At 29.7% G+C, this 19,864-nt stretch overlaps 1 protein-coding gene across 1 annotated transcript in view; it reads left to right on the top strand.

Annotated features, from left to right (window-relative positions):
• The window catches only part of LOC135193374 (nitric oxide synthase-like protein), a 131,489-nt gene that overhangs the window by 9,865 nt on the left and 101,760 nt on the right, over positions 1-19,864 (top strand). Inside the window, exon 2 of the mRNA XM_064215501.1 lies at positions 3,430-3,814. Within this exon, the coding sequence (XP_064071571.1) occupies positions 3,539-3,814 (276 nt within the window). The 5' untranslated portion in view covers positions 3,430-3,538. The remainder of the gene's footprint in view (positions 1-3,429; positions 3,815-19,864) is intronic.

Genomic DNA, 19,864 nt, shown 5'->3' with positions numbered 1-19,864 from the left:
GTAGGTATTTTTTTTAAAAACTAAGTGAATTTTTAAAATGAATTACTAAAGTAGAGCAAAAGCTGAATTAAATTAAGTATTTAAATAACTAATTTTCAACTCCAACTAGCAGAACTTCTTTATTATAATATAATTAATTGAAAAATAACTTTTTAAAATACGTTCATTTTTAAAAAAAACTTATTCTTTTAGAAATATTTCTTAAACTTTATATGCCGTCTGTCTTTGATGTTAGTTACTTAAATAAACACTTTTATTTTTTAATAAACATTAAGACCTTAAAGGTATATACCAATAAGAATTAAAAAAATACTTATTGTACAAATCATGACCGCGTGGAGTGGTGGTACGAATGCTAGCAGCTTTTTTATACATATACTTATTTAACTTATCATTTTTTTTATTAATAATAATTTGCATCCGAACGTAGCCAAGACGAGACGCTATTGTATTTAAGTAAGCTTGAATTTTATCAGAAGGGTTAGACACAATTTTGATCAAAGATTGCGGGTTCAAATCGGGCTATCCGTAATGAATTTTCATGTTCTTAAAATTCATCTCATGCGGTAAAACAAACATCTTGATAAAATCTGCATGTATCGCATGAAAATCCGCTCGTGTATCCACCAAACCATATTGCTGTAGTGTGGTGGAATTAATTTCAAAACTTTCCATCAAAATAATCTTCCTATATAAAAGAATCCCAGCCGTAGGACAGACTGTTATTTGAAGCTAACCAACCTATGCTTAATAAAATATATGATGTTCATATAATCGTGTTATTTAAAGTAACTTCAACATTTCCACGTCGTCAATAAATATTTGACTTATCGATTCTAAGCGAAAGTGGGTAAGTGTCTTTCCAAACTTAGGCAAGATAAGGCAAGTTTACTGCGATCTGTTTCCGTTTGATTTGTTTCCATGCCTGTCGATGATACGGTACGATTATTTGTTTCGCGAATTGAATTGACGTACGTACTTGTTTATTTAGTAGTAGCGCTGCTTAAATTTAAGTAAAATTAAGTGTTTCTTTAAAAGTTAGATATGTTTTTATGTAGTGGGGTTTACAACTTATGTAATATTATACGGAGACATCTGACGATTACTTTTTTTTTTATTCGATTGTCGCGAAAGTGTTAATCAAATTCTAGCTGCTATTAAGAATTTCCTATCATAAAAAGCAACTTTTTAAGGGCCTTACCCGGTGTCTCAACCTAGGCCCTTGGGATCTGCGGCCAAAAGTGGAAGACTGGACTTTATTAATATTATATTACTTTCGTCAGTTTTGATATATAGTAAAGATAATATTCGTACTTAAAATAGTTTTTGTTGTTTAAGTATATTTAAAATTATCTTGCAAGGAATATCTTTACAATTACAGCCTATAATTACCATCACTGTTAGGAATTAATGTTTTTTTTTATAGTATAGGCAAGCGGGAAAATGGGTCAACGACCATAGATATTGATACTGTAAGAAATATTATTATAACAATTTCTTCCAGCGCCAATGCGCCACCAACATTGGGAGTTGGATGTTATCTCCTTCGTACCTGTAGTTACACTGGTTCACTCACTCGTCAAAGTGCAACACGACAATACTTTTTGGCAGCACAAATTGTGTTGAGTGTTACTTACTCTGATGGTCTTGGAAAAAGCCCTACCACTAAGTAATATTATTATTAATTTTCTGAAAATAGCCGGTATGTAACTTAGTAGTTACTCTTTTAAACAATTTGCAATGTAAGCATATATTATATACAATTATTAAGTATAGTCAGCTCATCGTTATAATAAAAACTAAATTATATCTGTTACTACAGTTCTACTCTTTTCAATAAAATATGGTGTTCAAAGAGACTGTTACAACAATGCGAACAGATCGTTTGACGCAACTTTAAGAGCTATTATTTCAGAGGCTTTGTTTGGTCCAAAACGCTCTCAAAATATAGCATCATTATTTTTTTTTGTTCGACATTATTTCTTAAGCCTTTGGCATAGTGGGGAAATTTCATCATTACAACCGGTCAAAGTGAAATTAGGGTATTTCTTCGCATAATATAAATTTTTGCACACAAGCTTAAGTACTTTTTAAATAGAAAATATTGGACTTTCACCAAAAATACTCGAGGAAATTTATCAAAGGGTTTATGATCTATACAAAGCGTGGTCTTAGTATCTATTGATATATAGGCAGTATATATAAAAAAATAATTATACTTTGCTGACATACTCAGTAATTAAAATGGTGGAAAGAGTCAATACTGAGTTTTTTGTCAGTTTTTTTTTCGGTAGAATCTACTTTCCGAACTGATGAAGGTGTTACATTCAATTCATTAGCAGTAATGTCATGTCGATTCATAAGCTTTATGAGTTTACTTGATTAAAGAATATTTTGATTTTGGTTTTGAATATCGTCTTCGATGATTTTTATATTGTTTTATGTTTGCTTTATTTAAAAGAAACATAACTTGGTTACAGTTTGTTATGTATGCATTGGATGAATATTTAGTAATGTTATATATTACTGTATATAACGTTACTGAATTGTGTTATATCCACCTACGAAATGGTTCACGGAGAAATATTGTTAGATTCTCATTTGTTTTTATTGAGAACTTCTTTGTAGAAATTTTAGAATTTTTAAAGATTAAAAATCCGCGTCTTCAAGCAATTTTTTCCTGTACTCATAATTGTATTGGTTTTGGGTCATATTAATGTAAAATGACTATTTATCTCGTACTTTTGTTAAGCACCCTACACTTGAGTGACATGTGTGTTAAGTTACTATCATATATAAAGGCTGATCTGATTGGACGTGACATCGCATCCCATCGTCACATATAAATTTAAAGTTTTAATACAACTCACAACAAATTCGATAATAAGTCAATAATATACTATAGACAAGTCAAAATAGTGGCATGTTTATGTCAAATTATAGATCTTACGTAGAGGGAACATTAGATATGAACTAGTTATTAATGTGACATTTCACAAGTTGGTTTGTGGCGTGGCGTTGTTTAACGCGAACTTCTGTTTCGCACCGGAATACGTGGCAGTATCGGAGTTTCTGACGCTATTGTGTTAGCAACCCTGTCTTCGTTTGTAACGAATGTTTAAGTAACAAGATAAAGACAACCATTTACTGATATTAGGTTTGTAATTAAATAATAATTAAAAAGTTTTATCAATTTTGTGAGATTTTTCTTGTTTTTTTTTTGTTGGACTTTAGACTCAATACGGAAATTAAAATGTGATCGGCTCGCAAAATCTTAGTTACCTTTTATAGAACTTTATTATTTTTGTTAAAAGTCTTTAACTAATTAAAAGTTTAAACGTTTTAAAAATTTTAAAGAATAAATGTTAAAAACGAAATCCTAGAGACGAATTTTAAATATATCTTTTTTATTGTATATTGTGAAAATAGTGTATTAAGTAATGTAAGCAAATATATTATGGTAACAGTTTAAAAAGTCAGTCATGCACTTACGTTTGTTCGAATTCGGTTGAATTAAGTGAAAAAAAAAACCGCCAAAATGATGTCCCAACATCTATCGAGCATGTTCGAGCAGCTCGGTAACTTTACGAAGAACAATTTAACCCATAACAGCAAGCTGATGAAAGAAAAGGACAACAAATCAAGCGGTAATCACGTGGTGCCCGGTGGAGACGGCGGAGGGAACCAGCAGCCGTCTCCCTCGCACAAACATGGGCCTGCGCAGCCTCTACCACCGTTGAAGAAACCGTGCAAGCTTAGAAATGTCTCATCAAAAGCTGAATCGTACGACACTCTCTACGGAAATAGTATTTTGGTAAGTAATAATTTTAAGTTACTGTATTAATTAAAAATTTATAAAACATTAATTTCGAATTTAGTGTTTATTCAATATATCAATAGCTAAACTTTTTTTCTACCAGGACGGTGTATTATTTATGGCTAAATAAAAATGCAATGAATTATATAAAAATAATAATTACTTTTTACGGTTCTTCGTCTTCATTTTTCAATCTAATACGATTATAGTTTTCTATATGTGTTATGCGTTCACACAAACATAATATATTTAATCGATGTGTATTCGTACACAACAAACACACACCACTGTTCATTTTACTGGTAACGCCTTTAGATTACTCCCAACTTGGTTGCTTATCTACGCTATATTTGATAGGTAAATAATGGAACGTTTGCCTATAAACACGATGTAGAAATTATCTTCAAATCAAATAATTGATGGCGTGTTTGTTTTGTCCTTATGTATATTAAATTACAATTTAACATGAGTGTCTCTCGTGTGGGTTTTCCCTATAGTTTTCAGATGACTAAGAATAGAGACGCAGATACTTATTTATGGTGGAGACATTCTTAGACAAATTGGCTTCATTTGAGTTACATATACATATTTCTCGATGATCGTATAAACTTTAAAAAAAAACATGTTTACCTACATGTATCAGGTAGGATTTTCTCTTCTTATTATTTTATTATTCCTTATAAATAATACGCAATGTATCTTCTGTAATTATTATTATTATTAGCTTTTTTTCTTAAGGGATCTATCAAAAGTTTTTTTTTTATTTGCACTGGTATATTAAATAATACAATAGTAAGGGAATCTTCGGCTTAATTTTGCAGAAAAACTTTTTTCAAATATTTTTTAAAGTATGTTGTATTAACCGAATGTTTGCCATTTTTCTCTATTACTACATGGCATAGTTGTTAGGTTTTCGCGTGACGTTTTTTGTAGGTAATGCCCAATCGCGAAATGTAAACGACGTTTATTCACCTTATAGTATTTATGAACCAAGTAGACAAATCAGATACTAATTCATATTTCATTAACATTTATCATCTAGAAGTGAAAATAATTTTATAATTTCGATTGAACATTACCTTAAAATAAAACATCAAAACATACAGATTGAAATAAACTACACATTCAATAACTTTTTAAAATATGAATAACAATTGAATTCTTATAATAAAGTACTTTCATGGTTAATGGAATCTCATACTGCTAGTTCTGACTATTTTCATTCGACGTTGTGATTTTGCAACTGTTACGTATACTCTATTACTATATTATATTTTTTATCTCGGTCACTTTATTTGATACTAGCTGTGCCCGCTACTTCGTGCGCGTTTGAATTAAAAAAAAAGTTATTGGTGCAGCCTAAGTTACTCCTTATTATATCATCTGTCTTCCAGTGAAAGTCCAGTCAAAATCGGTCCAGCCGTTCAGAGATTAGCCGGAACAAACAGACAGACAGATAGACAGACAAAAATTGAAAAAAAAAATGTTATTTTGGTATTTGTACCGTGTATACGCATATAGTAAAAAGCGGTTATTTTATTATATGTTTTTTGATAATTCTTTTATTTTTCTATTGACGGTTGTCAACCCGTGACCGACGCCAGTCCAGTCGCCGCCGCTCCATCTACTTCACTCAAGCTTACTAAAGACGACAGTGTCATTCTAAGTATCAGATAATGCTACAGATGGCATCTGCGGCATAAATATCATTACATAGTACAAAACAAAGTCGCTTACCGCTGTCTGTCCCTATATATGCTTAGATCTTTAAAATTACATAACGGATTTTGACGCGTTTTTTTAATTATTCAAGAGGAAGGTTTATATGTATAATACATGCACAATATAGTAGAGGAACACTGATAATTTTAGGGACATTCTGTAGTATATTTAGAATAAGCATTGCACCCTTGCGAAGCCGGGGCGGGTCGCTAGTTTATAATAAGTGAATACTTAGGGAAGGAAATGATTGCCTCCTGGTTATTTTTTTGCTATGGCAGAGTATAAAAAATTATATACACTTATTTACTTATACAAGTTATTTTTGGGTCTGGGTATTTTCTTTACCAAACCGGTAGTCATTTTTACTATGGCTATCTATGATAACATATAGTACGTGTTTTCTATATTTATATTTAAATATATACATATATTAGGTTGTACTGAAAATATAAATTTCGATATTAGGAATTTCTTTATCGTACTTCCGTGCTCATGAGTCAACACTTCAACTAATCATCTCGAAATTTCAATTTGACATCCGTGTAAATTGAAAGGCGGGGAGTACTTTCCTCAATTTACCTTATTTTTTAATCCCGATCGAGTGAATTCTAACATATTCATGTCGTCGAAGCCACCTGTTCAATTTCACAATTTAATTTTGGATAGTCGTTCCAAAAACAAGTTATTCTAAACTCAAGCATATGTGACAAAATTTCATCATCATCCGAAACATGAAGGTTTTTTCATAATTTCCGGTTTCATTAACTACTGAGTACAAGATAAAGACCCACAAACTTGCATTAGATTAACGTGATGGATTAAACTTTAAATCTTCTTAATAAGAGAGGTTGTAGTGTCCTACGTGACATTGGCGAGAAATAGTCTGTGCCTTTTCGGCAAAAAGCCACAAAAAAAAAGAGGTTGTAGAGGCGGTGGAATACTTACAGGCCGTTACATTACTTTTAACCAGATTAATAAACACAAATTAGCACATTAAGAGTCATTGGTGCTTGCTCGGCTTTGAACTTCCGACCTTTTTTTTAAGATCCACATGTCCATATCGATTCGCGCTTTATTTAAGCTAAGCTATTTAAGCTAATTGTAGCTATGATACAGTGGAAAATTATGAAATTTTCCACTGTATCAAGTAACACGTGTCGGTAAAAAATATATATTTTCATCTTTCAATTGCACTCCGTTATCATTCGATGACTCAAAGTAATGCCGCGTCCAATACTAAGTACATTATCATGTTCGTTTTTTTATAATCGCATCGCTTTAATTGTGCTCTGATATATAATGCTATTATTCTGTGAAAATGAGATAATAATATTATTCATAAACAAGTCCATAATTATAATAGGTATGATTAAGATAATATATACCTATGTATATTTAAGACAACATTGTTATATGATAATCGATTCTCGTAAATAATATTTATTGAAATGTTATTTTTAAAACAATAACTAGATAAGTATATAATTTTGTCATAAGATACTTAATAATATTTTCTATATATCTAAACTAATTATCGACCACAGCTTTGCTCGCGTTTTATTAACATTAATGTATATGAAGCTATATAATTTTGAATTAACCAGTTAATTATAAAAGTCCAAGTTAAAAAAATATTAATACATATATGAGCTTGGAGTTAGAGAGAATATATGATTATGTGTATATATGATTGTAAAATGACGATAAAATGTATATGTATATGTATATGTATAGGTATATGTATAGGTATATGTATAGGTATATGTATATGTATACGTATACGTATACGTATATGTATACGTATATGTATATGGATATGTATATGTATATGTATATGTATATGTATATGTATATGTATATGTATATGTATATGTATATGTATATGTATATGTATATGTATATGTATATGTATATGTATATGTATATGTATATGTATATGTATATGTATATGTATATGTATATGTATATGTATATGTATATGTATATGTATATGTATATGTATATGTATATGTATATGTATATGTATATGTATATGTATATGTATATGTATATGTATATGTATATGTATATGTATATGTATATGTATATGTATATGTATATGTATATGTATATGTATATGTATATGTATATGTATATGTATATGTATATGTATATGTATATGTATATGTATATGTATATGTATATGTATATGTATATGTATATGTATATGTATATGTATATGTATATGTATATGTATATGTATATGTATATGTATATGTATATGTATATGTATATGTATATGTATATGTATATGTATATGTATATGTATATGTATATGTATATGTATATGTATATGTATATGTATATGTATATGTATATGTATATGTATATGTATATGTATATGTATATGTATATGTATATGTATATGTATATGTATATGTATATGTCTATTTATATGTATATGTATATGTATAGGTATATGTATATATACATGTATATGTATATGTACATGTACATGTATATGTATATGTATAGGTATATGTATACGTATACGTATACGTATACGTATACGTATATGTATACGTATATGTATATGTATATGTATATGTATAGGTATATGTATAGGTATATGTATATGTATATTTATATGTATATGTATATGTATATGTATATGTACATGTATACGTATACGTATACGTATACGTATATGTATACGTATATGTATACGTATACGTATACGTATACGTATACGTATAGGTATATGTATAGGTATATGTATATGTATATTTATATGTATATGTATATGTATATGTATATGTATATGTATATGTATAGGTATATGTATATGTATATTTATATGTATATGTACATGTATAGGTATATGTATATGTATATGTACATGTATAGGTATATGTATATTTATATGTATATGTACATGTATAGGTATATGTACATGTATAGGTATATGTATAGGTATATGCATATGTACATGTATATGTATATGTATATTTATATGTATATGTACATGTATAGGTATATGTATGTGTATAGGTATAGGTATATGTATATGTACATGTATAGGTATATGTACATGTATATGTATATGTATAGGTATATGTATATGTACATGTATATGTACATGTATAGGTATATGTACATGTATAGGTATATGTATATGTACATGTATATGTACATGTATAGGTATATGTACATGTACATGTACATGTATATGTATATGTATATGTATATGTATATGTATATGTATATGTATATGTATATGTATATGTATATGTATATGTATATGTATATGTATATGTATATGTATATGTATATGTATATGTATATGTATATGTATATGTATATGTATATGTATATGTATATGTACATGTATATGTATATGTATATGTATATGTACATGTACATGTACATGTACATGTACATGTACATGTATATGTATATGTACATGTACATGTACATGTAGTCTTATAGTCTTAGTCCTACGTATAGTCTTAGTCCTTAGTCCTATATATGTATATGTATATGTATATGTATATGTATATGTACATGTATATGTATATGTATATGTATATGTATATGTATATGTACATGTACATGTACATGTACATGTACATGTATATGTATATGTACATGTACATGTACATGTACATGTACATGTATATGTATATGTATATGTATATGTATATGTATATATAAATGTAATAAAATACAATAAAATGTGCTTGTAAGCGTTTACTTAAATAAAGTAGTTTATTTAGTTTGATTTTGGATATAATTGTCTCTGACGATACAATTGTTCCAGATTCTGAACTTTCACTGATTTCAGTTTATTATAAAATGAGGGGAATGTTCTGTCTTCACGTACACGTCCGCAAAACTAGGGATCAGAGGCTTCAAAGTGAGTTTCGCTTACTCGACGCTCGTACACAACAAAATATGATTTATTACAAATATGCCTTTTCTTTAGTAGTGACAAAATCTTTTTTAGAATATTATTGTTAATATACAAACATTGTAAAATAAAATTTCTATGATTGTCAAAAAATTGGTGCGTATACTTAAGTACACGCGTGAAAAGTTATGTGTGTTTTCGGCGTAATTAAACAAAAAAGTTTTTCATTGCATGCAAATAATTAATTACAATAATAAAAATAATTATACTTATTTTGATAAATATAATGTTCTATACACTCACGCACATAAATTCACAATTTAAATTTGTAATAAAATAATCATTATAAAATAAGATAAGATGCTGAAGTTGTCTATTCCGAGCGACTTCACACTTAAGTGGTGTCATTCGCTCTCATAATTTCTTCACAACGCGTAAAAAAATATGCATAACAGCAATAATAAATGTATTCAAAATCGATTAATAGCGATGATTATGTCAACGACTTGTTATTTTAAAAATAGATTTAAATGAATTTGAAATTAAAATTTATTTTTCTATTAAATTATTCTCGGTGTTACCAAATAGATACTCTGTGGTATCAATATTATGAGTTGGTTTCTTGTTTGACATTGAACTTAATAACTAGTAAATAAGCCTATAAATTTTTCTTTTTATGCGTTGAATATATTTGATATCAATACGAGAATGACTAGATTAGTTTTCGCTTAGAGAATCGAAATTGAAATTCAAAGTTTTACGTGGTTGTTTGTAAAAATATGTGATTTTAAATTTATCTAAGAATGATGCATACAACATATTCTTATTAATAACTTTCTGGGTTATTTATAGAACACCCATTTAGTTGTCAATACTTTATCCTTAAGTCGACACTTAAGCCAGCTCTTAATATTGAACTTCATATTTTACATTTATGTTTATGGGATTAATATCTATAGACGTGTGTACAGAGTTTATAGATAAACTGATATTCCTATATATTTAAATATTAACTAATATTCTCTTTTACTCGCTTGCTAAGCTGATTAATACGAAAGATTCTTAGCCATAACAACCTAATTTAGAGCAACCTCGCATAAAATACCTCTTGTGACAATATTTATTGCTTTTATTACATCAAATAATGTAAATACGGCTTGTAATTTCAGCATCACAGGTAACTAAGCTCTTTGTAAGATTTCATTTTGTAAAATACCTACTTTCTTACATTTAAAGTAGCTCTATTGTAATACGGAGTCACATGGGGCTTCTAAATGTTCAGTAAGTTTGATATTCAACATTTTATGCATGCTTAAACTCTTGCGAGACTCTTTTGTCGTTGTAAGAAAAGGTTTGAAGATGAATAAGATCGATGAAGGAACTGGATCAAAATCTTATGAGGACTGTTTTGTTTTATTCGTGGAGTTTCTGTACGGGCGTATATTCTCATCAACTTGCACGTAAAAACGTACCGGTTTACTGTTGGGCACAGAATGCAGTACACAACGATACCGAACCAATGTGTTCAGCTTTGATGTGAAACGATTGTATGCATTTACAACGGTATCCATAAATTTGTGTTAAAACGAGATATTTTATAGTCATGCAAGTTTTAGAATTTTTTTTCTAAATACATGTAATTTTTATCGAACAAAATTAATGTCTATGATACAGTCAAGAATTGTCTAACCGACCGAAGTAGGGTTGACTAGTTACTTTGTTAAATCGATCGATCGATTATAAAATCGATTTATAAAACAATAAGTGTATTTATATATATATTATATATAAGTGGCAATTACCTTGAAATATATTATGAACCCAGGATGCCGGGGTCAACAAACTTGTATATTAGCTACTAGAAAAACGAGGCAGTCAAATTGTATTATTGATATTTAAACCCGTGTGTGAAATAGTTTATAGAAAAAAGATTAAAGATTGCGAGTGCAGCGACCGATAAACGAAATTTTCCGAATATTTTTATTTTTCCAAATCTTACAGTTTAAGTCGTACATTAGTTAAGGTAACCAGCTAGTTGTTTTATGCATATAAGGACAAAACATTACAGTAATAATAGGTATTATTTCGTCATGTAATAAAAAAATACTAAATTTTGATTATATACTCGTATAGAGTTTTGATAGTTCCATTATGTTTTACAAATTTATAACTAGGATTATTATGAACCAGCTATTTGTTTTTACAAAAGGATTTAAGGTTAGCAAGACTAATATAGCCATTTCAGCTAAATAATACAATAAGCCCTGGAAGGCTTTTGCTATTTGAAGACTAAGTGCAACTTTTCTTGAGAATTTATTGCAGAGGCTGTTACGCAAGTTTATTTATGGCGTAGTTTGTAATGGCCCAATACCTAGTTTACTGGGTTCTGTAGTAGATTTTATTTATATTAACTTTGAAAATCTATGGAATTGAATTTTTTTGACTTAGGCAGGCAAAACATACTTTTTTAATTATAAAAAAAAGTTTTAAATCGAATTATGCAACAAAGAAAATGAGATATGTATGTCATTGAATACGATTGCAATATTTATTGATTTCATGTTGATTCGTGTCATCTAACAATTTATATATTTACTTCCAAAATCAAAGACAAAGCTTGAGAACTAATTTGTAGCCGAATAGGCTAGACCTCTTTTATTGCATACGGGAAACTTTCAAAAGGTATTTGACTCTCTGGGGATCCAGGTTATAAGGGGCTCTCGCCCCTTCCGCTATGTCATTCTCGCTCCTTGTACAAAACGGATTGGCTGCAGAATACTTTTGACATAATGGATCCGGCAAGTCACGATAAGATAGAACTATTTTCAAGGGGGGAGAGAAACTCAAATCAATCGGAACCTATCAGGTTGTTTTATCCAGGGAAGGAACTTGTTTTGATCTCAATCTCCTTGATATTGTTTTGCACGTGTTAGATTTTTTTATAGAAAGTTAATACATTATGTCAGGATATTTGAGGATAATTTCTATTTCTTTATTATTTTATTATATTTTAAGGTTATATAAGACAATAAAAGATTATATATGAAACACAAATATTTATTTAGACATTATAATAGCTGTAGTAGACGTAATATTGTATCAATTAATAATTGCAATAAAACCAATTCTTAATCAAAATATACTTTGTTCAAGTAGGCTTTTACAAGCACTTTTGAATCGTCATTTAACAAACTATTTAAAGTAAAGCTACCACCGGTTCGGAATGTAGATTCTACCGAGAAGAACCGGCAAGAAACTCAGTAGTTACTCTTTTTCAATATCCAAAAATACAGTCATTTTAGTTAAATACAATTATACTAACTTTGTATATTGATAATTGCAAAAACACAATTCATATATTCTTCAATAATTTAAAAAGCAATAACAATTATATTATATCACAAAATTATATCGTACCTTAAATGTTAATAGCAGCTTGCTGGTCCAGGATCAAAGTGAAAAGTAAAAGTAAAGCGTTCTGTACAGAGCTTCCATCACTTATATAAGCCTCACTACAAATCACGTGACTCACAATATTGAACAGAAAAGTCAAAGTAAAAATCAATGTTATCGACACAATTCAAAAATAACTTAAATTAAATTATTATTATTACAGAATTGATTAAAACATACAATACATAGTGTAAGCCTTGTTTGTAATTGTCTAATTATTTATTTATTTCTTAATCTGACGCACGCATTTGATGGAGCTTTTCTTAGTCCACTCCTTCTAGATTCTAGATTTCGCCACATTAAATCGTCAGTGCATATGGCAGCATCTGCCTGCCGTTCTCCTGTAGCGGCTAGTTAAACGAACGGACATGGCCTCCACTTCACAGCTCTCCGAAAATGTGTTTTGAGGGCCAAGACAAACAAACGTCTCAAGCGAGCAGGATCGACTCAATACCAAACTCGATTTGACGTTTACTTCCAGACTAAATGACAGTCTCATCTGTAGTATGTTTACTGGCCGAAGGAATGCTGTATCTATGGGTCGCTCACATGCATCTGCAAATTTGAAAATTCAGAAGTGACCCTGCACGTATATTTAGTGTATATTATTATTTATTTTTTTCTTTCCTCAATGTAATGGATATATAGTTTTATTTCATTGATACGTCAATCGCAATTGAAATGAAAACCGTTAAATGTATCATATTTGGAAATAAAGTTACGCTTTTTCGATTGTCGTGTTTTAAAAAATACAAAGAAATGTAAGCATATTATAAATATTTTTAAATAGCTTACGTAACACTTTTGATCAGTTTACTTTATTTTTCCGTTGTGTTGAAAAAAGTTTTTTTTTTTTAAATAATATTACTTCCAAAATAATATTTAAAAACAACAAATGTCTTAGGATGGTCGCAAGTTTAAACAACGATATTCTTCCAGATTCATTTATTAACACTATTTTCACATTTATTTTACCCACTAATCTGTGCTTCACAATACATCCCGTATTCTCCAAATCTCCTTATAATTCTAATTATTAAAAAATAATTAGCATTATAACAAAACACTGCCGCCGCGTTCGATTTCTTGATAATCTCTTTCTTAACGGCCAGTATCGGATATTCGGCCAGTATTAATCAAAATGAAAATATTACATTACAACTTATTCTAAAAATAGGAGTAGTCAATCGGCATATTAATTAAATTATTCTAATAAATTATAGTTATACAATGTGTAAAAAAAGTAATTCTAACAAATGTAATTTCAATGTATGTCAGGTATGAAGAAGAAAACTGTACTTTAGCTGTTTCTTGCCTCGCCTTTGCTTTTATTTTAATGAAACATTTAGAACCATCTTATTTAATGACCATTCATTTAAAAAGTTCGTTTTAAGTACTTAACACCTTAATACCCAATTATTTGCAGAATTTAAAACATAGACTTTTTTAATTAAACTTGAGCCGCGAATTTTTCTTTGAAGCAACTATACCGTTTTATGAATTAGCCTTTTTCATTAAAATTATACTAAGTGTGAAATAATAAATTGCTTCAGAAGAGTGAGAAGGTAAATGGAGGGAGAGAACTTTGAAATATTTTTGTTTTAAAGAATGCTTATGGTTTTAGATAAAATATATTTTATAGACTTTTAATTTAAGAATAATTATTATTTTCACTTGAATACAGTGATGACTATAGATATACAGGTTCTAAACATATACATAATGCTCGTGGACTTCCAGGCAGGAGACATAACATACATACATAATTGTATTTAACCTGACTGTATTTTTAGATGTTGAAAAAGAGTAACTACTGAATTTCTTGCCGGTTCCTTTCGGTAGAATCGACATACCGAAATGGTGGTAGCTTTACTTAAAATAGTTTGTTAAATGACGATTCAAAAGTGCTTGTAAAAGCCTATTTGAATAAAGTATATTCTGATTTGATTTGATTTGACATATGTATTATAATTTTAGTAAATATAATAACAATAAGAAGGGTGAATTTATATGGAATGTAATTTTTTTTATTTATTTCTTAATTATGGATCATCAACAGTCTAAACTTACACATGTTATACAGAAAAACATATTTATACTTAAAATAATGCATGCGACACTGTAAACGGCTACAACATGCATTTTAAGGTACAATATACTTTTTTACTTTATGTTTTTTTACTAAAATAATTTTATATTACCAAATAATAATAGAGATTAACTACATTTCATTTAAAAAATAAATCAATAAATATTATAATTAACAAATGCAGTAATATAATTTATCACAATAAATAATCAGTAATATAAAAAATCAGTAAATGTTAATAAATAATATATACATTATACAATGTATAATAATATAGTCTTCTTTAGTTGATATCACTGCCCTTTCTTTATTTGATCTTGAATAATTAAGACAGGATGTAGAAAGTGTTTCTCGTAAGCGAGTTTATTCGTATATTTTTATTTAAATAAATCGCTTATTAATATAGTTCTCTTTGGAATAAATACATCGTGCATCGTGAATTTTGAAATGATTAAATTATTTAGTCGAATCGTAACGTGTACTCTCCGACGCTTTTATTTATACAGCTTGACAAATCACAGCCGATTGCTCTGCAAATGTTAAGACGTCTATTTGCTGTGTTCGCTCTATTTAATGCACCTCAGCTGAGATATCTTAAATAGTTTAATGTTATATTTATGTGAAGCATACTTCATTTCCGGATTATTCGTCTTATCTGTCTTTTGTGATTTGTATTTGTTTTATCGATTCGTGTGATTTTGTTATTGTTAACATGCATACGAAGGATCGTATGCATGTTTTTTTCATGTTGGTAGGAACCAACTTGAAAAAAAAACATATATGTATATATATATTTAAAGAACCAAGGTCTATGGGCGGTGGTTACCTCCAGGTGGCTCATTTGCCCGTTCGCCTACCTATATACCTATACTATAAATATATATATAGAGCAGTTCTGACTAACACTATACAAAGCCTACATTCGTCCTATCATGACCTACGCGAGCCCTGTCTTTGCCCACATCAAAGCGTCACAAATCAAAAAATTACAGACCATACAAAATCGTTTTCTTCGTATCGCCACGGACTCGCCGTGGTACATACGTAACGTCGACCTACATAAAGACTTAGACATCGATTCGATCGCGAAACACCTCAAAATAATTTCCACGGCGTATTTTGAGAGAGCCAAGCAACATAGCAATCCGCTGATAGCACAAGCCTGCCAGTACACCTCCCTAAGAGGTAATCTGCCTAACAGACTCAGGCGACCTATGCACGTCCTGAACGACAACGACGATAGCTTCACTATCGCAAACGCACCACTAGTAGTAGGGAAAACCACCACACTACACAACTCACACTCACAGCGTTTCCGCCGGCGGAAACGAGGACCCAGATTAGCGACGTCACGGAGGCGGCCGTGACGTCAGTAAATTCTTTCAGTGCTTAAATTCACACCCCACCGACTACGTTCTGAGCCGAGGTGCGATCTCATAGGAGACACCCTCAGGACGAACGTCACTCTGGAGCCCAAAAGGGTTCACCTTAAGGCAGAGTCTTAGCACTCGCCCCAACGTTCGGTGACGCTGTAAAGGCCAGTAGGGCCAACAGCAATACACATATACAGATAAAAAAAGTTCTGACTAATATTTCTATTGAGAATTTTTTTACTATCCCTAGAAAATCATTTTATTTTTTGTCCTGAATTCATTCTAATCAGTTATCTATTTTAATAAGTTTCACTCAAGCTTTTCTTGAAATCATTAATTTAATGAAATTATTCGTTTTCTTGGGTTTGTGCGAGGCAAACATTTTTGCATTTGAAAAAAATCTTTGCGTTTGTTTATTTGAGCCATGATGGCTTTGACACTACGTGTGAAAATTAACCGAAAGTACTACTGAATTTAATGTACTTAATTCTTGTTTATTATTTAAGGCGTATGGAAACCTGCCCTGCCTTGGATGAAAATATATCGTTCAATATATCCCTATAATGGAGAACCTTAGCCCAACAGTGGGACATTTACAGCCTGTCACATTGCTTCACGTTTAACGTCTTTCTCCTATTCTAAAACTTATCCAAATTATATTGAAATACAAAGACAATAATTCTAATAAATAATAAAATATTATAATATGACTTCAATCAAATAAATGTTTTTTAGATTTCTTACTGACATTATACGAGACGATTTAAGTATTATATATTTCGATACGAAACCAGTAAAATGCTTCGAATATATCTCTGTAATTTAACGCATTGATTGACGTCGCGTCGCGTCGTCTACATTCTTCCAACTGAAACAAGCGAGAACTTATTCGTTCATCCGTCGTTTATTTGCTCTCATAACGCTCTCATCCGATCGACAAGGATTTTCAATTCAAAACATATATTTACTGTTTGCAAATGTTTCACTTTGGGTATATACTTATAATCATCGAAGATAAGAACGCGACTGATAAGAAGAGGAAAAAGATACTCTGCTCAAGGTTGGTTGTTGTCAATCGAGTGGTGCTTTTAAAGGAATTAATTATATTTTAATACTGGCTGTGCCCGCGACTTCGTGTTTGAATTTAAGTTATTTGGATATTGTAGCGTGATTTTATTTTTATTCTATATATAATTCTTAAATAAAAGTAGCTATATATAATTCTAAAATAAATTACATCCGCTATCTGCCAGTGAAAGTCCCGTCGAAATCGGTTCAGCCGTTCCAGAGATTAGCCGGAACAAACAAACAGACAGATAGACAAAAATGGTAAAAAATGTTATTTTGGTATATGTACCGTGTATACATACATATGAATTTAGTAAAAATGAGTTATTTTAATATTACAAACAGACACTCCAATTTTATTATATGTATAGATATGTTTTAAATTTCCTTGGAGGTGATAGTTTACTATTAGTTTATTTTTAGTTCATCTCAAGGTACATAAATGATTTAAAAGTTATCGTTTTAGTATTTCCTTTAGAACAAAAACGTGAATTTATTATTTTGAAATTTTACAATTGAAATTTTCTTGAACGTATTCCGTGATACCGTTGTAAAAGCGTATATTTTATTTCACAAAAGAATTACTGAGCCTGTATAGTTGGGTGACAGAGGTAACAAGTTTAAAATTGTTCTTGGTATAAAAGTATATGCGTTAAAATATCTAGCATAACATTTTATGTGTTTATAAAAATACATTACAAAATATTTATCTCTTAATATAAATTTATAATATATCTTAACTATTTTTTTTTTAATTTTAAAATTATTTATTATGGAAAGTGAACATAGATTTAAAAAAAAGTACCTTTTAACACGATCTCCTATGTGCAAAAATTAAGACTGTAAAAAAATGTCATAGAATCATCTCTTGCCCGGTTTTAGTCATGTTTAATAGAGCCTACTACAATAATTCTAAGATAAATAACTCCGTTAGAGAACGATTATTTAACGACTATTGACGATCTTTAGTGTTATGAACAAAAAAACAAGTTATTAACTGTCTTGATTGAAGTATCTGAAACAAAGGCAAAAAATATATTTAATTTATTGTTTTTAGTGATAACAAATATGGCGCTCAATCATACAGCGCCATTAGAAATATTAAGTGACGAATTTCGTATTTTTCGTTCATTATTTCTCTACTAGAATAGGAGTTTTTTAACGAAATAGAACCATCTTCGGGATCATATGAGTCTATTGTAATTCTCATTTCTTGAAAAGGTAAAACTAAAAGTTCCTATAAATATTTTAATATTCTAATGGTTCAGAAGAGCATATAGGCAAATGTTTTGACTGCTGTTGCTACACGGCACATTATACGAATTATTTGTATATTTTAATAAAAACGAGAGCACGTTGAGAGAATAGGAGACTATTTATATTTATCTGGCAAAAATAACGAAGTTCCCTCACTCGTGATGCAGGAAGTGAGCGTTTTCCGTGTGCCGACATTTCGTAGCGTTGTCAATGTAATTGCAATTCCATATAACACTTTCCTAAATTTATTTAGTATTTATTTATTTTTTTACTTTTTATTTTTGAGATATAAATGTTTAAAACAAAAATTAAAAATGTAGTATTGAAAAAATTAAGAAGATAAGAATTCCAGTTAGTTTGAAGGTTCAGTGAGCCAGTGTAACTACAGGCACGGTGGACATATTACATCTTAGCTCTCAAAGCAACGAATTGGCGTTATAAGGAATGATTAATATTTATAAACCATATAAAATGACGATTCTACTAATCTCTCGAATCTACTTTAAAAAAGTATATTTTGATTTTGGCTATTTTGACTGACAAATGTTGATGAGTGGTCACCATACATTGACATTGCCTATGTAAGTAATTTTAACCATATCATACATCTTTAGGCGCTACCAACCTTGGGAAATAATGTTATTATTATTTCAATCGAAATGTTAGTAGAAATTGGAACCGAGTAAAAAAATAGTTGTATATAGATAAAATCAGTCATTTATTGCTTAGTAGAAAGGAAAAAGTGGCAAGAACATAATTTCTCATAGTATAATATAAATGCAAAACATAATGTATTCCGTTATGTGAAATATAATATCACAGGAGATGAGGAGAAACAGTGAATGAATTTTGTATAAAAATAAGTTGCGTATTGTATGATATCTAAACTCGACCTTGAATAATTTGTATCTCAAAGTTTATATAGAGCGTTTTATAATTTCTTTGTTTTGTTTCTTGATTTTTTTCCTCTGTCTGATATTTTCGGAATAGCTTAATTGCTACTATTTTCATCTCGCGTTTTTGCTCGCGTTTAGGGGGAGGAGCGGAGGGCAGCATTTAGGAATCCTATGTCTTTTTCTGTTCTGCTATACATATAAAGTAAGTCCTTAGGTCAGAACCTAGGACTTCTCCGAAATCTGAACTTAATTTTAAGCCATTTTGGGTTTAACGTTGAAAAAAATTCAATCAAATCAAAA

Source organism: Vanessa tameamea, chromosome 8 (assembly GCF_037043105.1).
Source record: "Vanessa tameamea isolate UH-Manoa-2023 chromosome 8, ilVanTame1 primary haplotype, whole genome shotgun sequence".
Classification (NCBI taxonomy): domain Eukaryota; kingdom Metazoa; phylum Arthropoda; class Insecta; order Lepidoptera; family Nymphalidae; genus Vanessa; species Vanessa tameamea.
Note: the sequence above shows the minus strand (reverse complement) of the source record. Positions and strands in the feature narration are given on the sequence as shown.